The sequence below is a fragment of the Rhinopithecus bieti genome, unplaced genomic scaffold, assembly GCF_001698545.2.
Source record: "Rhinopithecus bieti isolate Rb0 unplaced genomic scaffold, ASM169854v2 scaffold_16691, whole genome shotgun sequence".
Classification (NCBI taxonomy): domain Eukaryota; kingdom Metazoa; phylum Chordata; class Mammalia; order Primates; family Cercopithecidae; genus Rhinopithecus; species Rhinopithecus bieti.
The window spans coordinates 79606-85605 of record NW_016808599.1 but is presented as its reverse complement, the minus strand read 5'-3'; the positions used below and the strand labels follow the sequence as shown (position 1 = coordinate 85605).

The 6000-nt window shown below is 33.8% G+C and overlaps 1 protein-coding gene across 1 annotated transcript in view; it reads right to left on the bottom strand.

The window, feature by feature from the left end:
- LRRK2 (leucine rich repeat kinase 2) overlaps nt 1-6000 on the bottom strand; it is a gene marked incomplete at its 5' end in the record, with an annotated part of 83808 nt that overhangs the window by 4583 nt on the left and 73225 nt on the right. The window contains 2 exons of the mRNA XM_017886920.1: nt 673-881; nt 2169-2320. Coding sequence (XP_017742409.1) covers nt 2170-2320 — 151 coding nt within the window. The remainder of the gene's footprint in view (nt 1-672; nt 882-2168; nt 2321-6000) is intronic.

Here is a 6000-nt window from a genome sequence, read left to right as displayed (position 1 = left end):
AAAAAAAAAAAAAAAAGAAAAAGAAAAAGAATTAAACCCCTTAGTGTTTGTTTTGTAAACTTTTGTATATGTGCTATTATTATTTTCTAAATCAAATTATCAAAGGAAGACACAAATATATTTATGCAGAAAATATATTTTATGTGCTATCACAATTTCATCATATTTAAATAGAAAAATAGAAGCAAAAAAAGACAAAATTTCAGTAAAACATGATTTGTCAATATTTGTAGGTTGTGTGGTTCAGCATGTATTGCTGCAAGAATAAAGATTTGTTGTAGAATGAAAAACCAAATGAGATTCTTTAACAAGCATGGGAGGCTAGACTATGATTAAAATAAACATTTTCTTTATTTTCTTTGCTCAAAAGTGAAATATATTCAACACTATGTATTTCCCATTTTGCCTTAGGTAAAAGGAAAAAAACAAGTAAGACCCAAACTGAGTGTTCAGCTGCAGTAATCTGCTTCTCTTATGGGACTGAGAGCATTTACTCCCTCCATTTCTGTAATGACCCTATTCACAGTTTACACCAGTCTTATGTTTCATCGTGTGAACCTCCAAGACCATCGAAATGACACTGGAAAGCTCAGAGAAAAAGTAAATGTAAAATAAAGGCATATTTTATAAGACTTAGAGAATATGAAAAATATCTAAAGGAAAGAAACTTGCCTAGCTGTGCTGTCATCATGACTCTGACCGAATCACAAAAGTTGTAAATTATACGTATAACTCGACGAGTTGAAAGATCCAGGAGTAAAATATGGCCTCCTCCAGTTCCTATCCAAAGAGCAGTGTTCTTCTGAAGGCAGAGAGCTTTCACTCTCCCAGAATAAGACATTTTGTGTTTTGATTCCTTGTTTACTTTTACCATTACCTCCCTAGAACCATAAAGTATACATTAATAATTTTACCATCTGTTAAGAGATAAATGCTATTTATATATGAAAACATAAATAACATTTTAAATTATGAAAACATGACACCACACATTATGCATCATTAAAATTATACAAAGCAAATTTTGCTAAACACAGAATGCCAAAGAGCCACATTTATTTACTTAAAGTATAAATTATCAAAGACAACAATAGCCCTTCATTTTCAGGAAATTACGAATAAGAGGGATACAATTTTTATAAATACCAAAGCTATCTAATTCAGTAAAAATAGCATGCATGTGCCCAGGATAAAGAAAAAAAAGTTAGATTCAAAAGCTTTACATGAAGTCTCAGTGTTACAAAGGAATATAAAATTATAGTCACTCACATGTAAGAGATATCGATACAAACCACTGGATTTTTTCCCAGAACCAGTGAATAATCTAATTCACGACCAAAATGAAGTGTCCAGAAATAAAAGAATCCTAATCGTCTTGGCACTTCAGGAAGTAAGGAACCCTTTATCAAGGAGACCTGTTGGTTCTTCTGAACATAAACTGTGAGCCCTTCTCACAATCCAGAGAAAAACTGTCAGATGAATCTAAGAAAGGAAACTTTGAAGTCTCCTTTTACAGATACAGTGTGTAATCTCAAATGTTCTCAAGAGTATCATAGATCTATAAGGTAAAACCAAAACAAAATAAAAATATAAAGTGGCTAGCAAATAAGCTTGAAAATGGTCCTGTTTCTCAGCACCAGCACAGAAAGAATGTGCTTGCTATGGATTTGTCACTCACGGGCTGCATCAGACTAAGCACTATGCTCTCATTCTGGGGTCTTGATCCCAACTCCTTAGTTAGTGCCTTGCTGAGTCCATTGTGCTCCCCCCCATATTCGTCTATTTTTTTGTGACTCTTTTTCTTTAGAGCAGATAATCCTGGGGCCCATAATTTAATTATAAATAGTGTATTTGACACTGTGACACAACTACATCAAAGCTAGCAGAGACTCCAGTATGCTTATTTTCAATAATATACTATTTTCATTCCAGAGCATTCTTTATAATACCATGAAAAAACTATGCATATTATGCTCCTATTTTTTTATTTTCCCAAGACAAAATGTTCCTGATTTGAAAAGATGGTGCTGAGAAGCATTACAAACTTTTTTCTGCATTTAAAAAAAATTCTCTATTCAGAGGCAGAAAGGAAGACAAATCCTTCCTCTGCGACACATGAAGTGCAAAGATAATTCTTTTGGAAATAAACTTAAAACCAATGAATTAACCTTAAAAGTGCACACAGTCTATTAGTTCGCAGAGTTTTTCAGTTTTCTTATCCCACACTTCCACAACAGGGCTATTTTTCTTAGCAATATAGAGAGCAGTGTCTACCACCACTGTTACGATGTTGGAATCACTGAAAGCTGCATAAGAAAACCTACAGAGAAAAAAAAAACAAAGTCATCACTATTTGTTTTATTCTTAAAATTTCTACATGTAATACAACCTTAGTTCTTAATGCATGTAAAAACACTATTTTGAAAACTAAACAAGCTAGACTATTGCAATTATTTCATATTCTTCCCTAACAATTCTGAATTGAATATATAACATGCTTTGGTATTTTACATACTTTTGGTTACTTTATACTAATTTCTCTTGATAATAAAATAAAGTTTATGTCCAATGTTTACTTTGGTCTTACTTTTAGTTTCAATTCTATGTGGCTCTTTGTAGAATTTTATACTATATCTAAATTTCTGAAGGAAATATTATAATATCTGTAACTTTTGAATGTCGTTGCAAAACTTTGTTTCATGAATGCTCAGAAAACTAAGCATTAGCCTTTTATATCTAGAGTTATAAAATATAAAATGTTGAAAAAAAATTTAGTTGCAGTGTCTTCAAATTTTAAAGCAAGGTATATCTTTGCAGTTGAGCCAGTCAAATTATAGGAAACAGAAATCCAAATCATCCAAACATAAACAGAAAGTAAAATATTTGGCATTTTCCCCTTTTAAACATAAAGAAAAATTACGAACACCTAAAATATTTCCCTTTCAACCTAAGGCATCTGACATTATACATATTTCACAAACAGATTGGCTACCATGGGCCACATCAACACGGCAAACTCCTACTTGTCCTTTGAGGATTAACTTAAATGTCAGCTCCTCTGGATTTCTTCCCTGACCTATCAAAATAGACTAACCAGTCCCTTTTCCCCACTGGTGTCACTGTCATATTATAGACCTTATTAAATATAAAATTGTCTTTATTAGGGCATCCCTCACACTAGATTATGAGTGTACTTTCATAAGGATGAGGACGATGTATTTTCTATATAACCCTCGTCCAGTAAAGAGTTGCACAGATAAGCACCTCTGATATACCAAGCAGTCTGTGAAGTGGGGGGATAGAAGGCACTACAGTATGAATGAACAGCCAGGAATAAGTAAAAATAGTCAAAATTGCATTTAAATCAGATAGATAACATGAAAATACCATAATGATTCAACAATCATTAGTACATCCTAGAGCAGGAAGATTTTTTTTTTCTCCCCCTTTTCTTTCTATTCTAGAAAAGCAGATAAAAATGTGATGTGTTGTTCGAGAGCCACTACGTTTTAGGTAATGCCTTCCTGGATGTTTGCTGTATTTAATAGAAAATAGTTCCAATTAGGACAAAGTTTTGCAGGGCATTTTCGTATTTTATAAAATACTTTCGTGTGTTATCTTGCTTGATCCTTAATAAAAAAAAACCATAAAATATGACAAATCTCAATGTTTTTAATTGTAGAAAGAAACATGTACAAATGCTAAATAATTTGCTCAGGGTTCCATGACTACTGACATCATGCTTGCCAACCTAGGACTAAAAACATGTTGCAGATCTAGAACTCCAAAAGTTGTGCAGTCTTCTGGCTTCAAAGGCAGTCATCTTTCATTACCCAATATGCCTCTGAGTCGGTGTGTATTGACGATGATGAGGGTACTGATAACGAGGCAACCTCTGATTTGTGATGTGATGTCTGTTTCATGGGGTAGAGATCAAGGCCACAGGAGATACTTGTTCAGAAGAGAGAGCAAATATTTCTCTCTAAGTGTTTATGCAACTAGGTCCCAGTCTCTTTTTGGGAGATGAACATCTTTGAGAGCTTGATCTTTATGGATGCTCTCTAGTAAAGCATCTGTGCTCCAAATCTTATATGGAACTTTAAGGAGTTAATTGATATCCATGAGCCCATAAAATGACCTATGAAATAAAAAAATAAACTGGAGGCCCTTTCTTTTTAAAGGTTTTCAGGCTTGTATCAGGCTTGTATTAGGTTAAAAGTGGAAATCACAGGAAGGGGAAAAAGGATGAAAAACTACCTATCGAGTACTATGCTTACTTGCTGGGTTGTGAGTTGAGTTGTATTCCAAACCTCAGCATCACTCACTATACCTTTGTTAACAAACCTGCATATGTACCCCGGAGTCTAAAATAAAATTTGAAAATAAAATAATAAAATACATTTTACGTTCATTTTTTAAAAGTGGGTGTTACAGAATGAAAATGAGTTGATCTAAATGTTAACCACATACTAGTAAACAAATATGTAAACACAGAAATAAAAATACTCATTCATGGGAACTTACAATACATTGCAGTCTGCAGTATATCTTAACCTCGAATATACTTTAGAATCACTTGAGAAGCTGAAAAAAAAAAACAAGTCTGCTCCCCATCCCAGGCTTAACTGATCTGATTTAATTGGTCTGAGGTAGGGCCCAGGTATCATTATTTTCAGCTACCTAGTGGTTTCTAAATGCACAGCCAATGTTGAAAACCAATAGATTTAGTGGTATTAAGAAACTACTTTAAAAAATACAATTATAAAAGTAAAATAGCTATTGTGATGGAAAACAATAGATGCAATGGAAGTGGCATTCAGAGCAAGTGGCATTTGGACTGAAATAGGCAGGGTGCATAATAGTCATCCAGGTAAAGAGAATACTACATTCAAAGGCTGGGGGTGAAAGGTAATAGGTTATCTTAGAGATCTGAGTCAATTTCAGTTTGGGTAAAGCACAGATGACAAGAAGGTTGCAAAATATGAATCTAGACATCTAAGCAAGCACTGAATTATGAAGGGCCCAGTAGGCTATCTTAAGGAATTTGGACTTCATATAAAGGACAATGGGATGCCACCAAATGGTTTTAAGCAGGAGAATTGCATCAGATTGATGTACATTTTAAAAAGGTCCCTCTGTCTGCAATACTGAAAATAGGTGGAAGAGAGTATAATCAGAGGATGAGAACTGGATGCTCTTGTTAATGTGGCCACAGATGATGGATGGCAGTCTGGCCTATGGTAGCAGCACTGAGAACAGTGAGAAGTACAAAGATTCGAATAACAATTAGGAGGGTCAAGTGGATAAAGGGAGCAAAAACAAAGGAGTCAAAGATTACTCCCAAGTGCCAATCTTGGGCAATTAGATGGATATTGGGAAACTAGGATATTCTCTAAGGTAGGGATTTGTGACTGAAAGCTAATAATAAGAATAATAACAATAGCTAATGTTTATTGACAGCTTACCAGGTGCTGGTCATTACGTTAATTAAGTTCCATATATTAATGTTCTTATTTACTCCTCCAAATATCCCTTTGAGATAGAGAATATTACAATCCTCAGGTAAGAGATGACTGAAGATGTGAAAGGTTATTGCCCAAGCTCACAAAACCAATAGATGGCAAAGCAATAGGTGAACTATGGTTTATGCTCTTATCCACAATCCTACACTGCTTATCACTGAGGAATGTGATAAATAAGGACCAACTGCAAAGATTTGATTAAAATACAACTGAAAAAAACAAACTTGAAAGAGGTTTATATTAATATTTTATTTTATTCTTGTTTGAAACTGGTATCACTAACTTGGTTGTTAGTAGACATCTGCATAATTATCAAATCTAGAAACAACTTGAGACAAGCAAGAATACTTGCTGTCTATATTTCCTACAATCAATACTTAATGGAAATTACTCAAATTGCATATGTAAAGTCCATGAATTTGGCAAAATACAGAGTTGATTGTCTTCCAATTTCATGTCTAATTTGAAACACAGATAA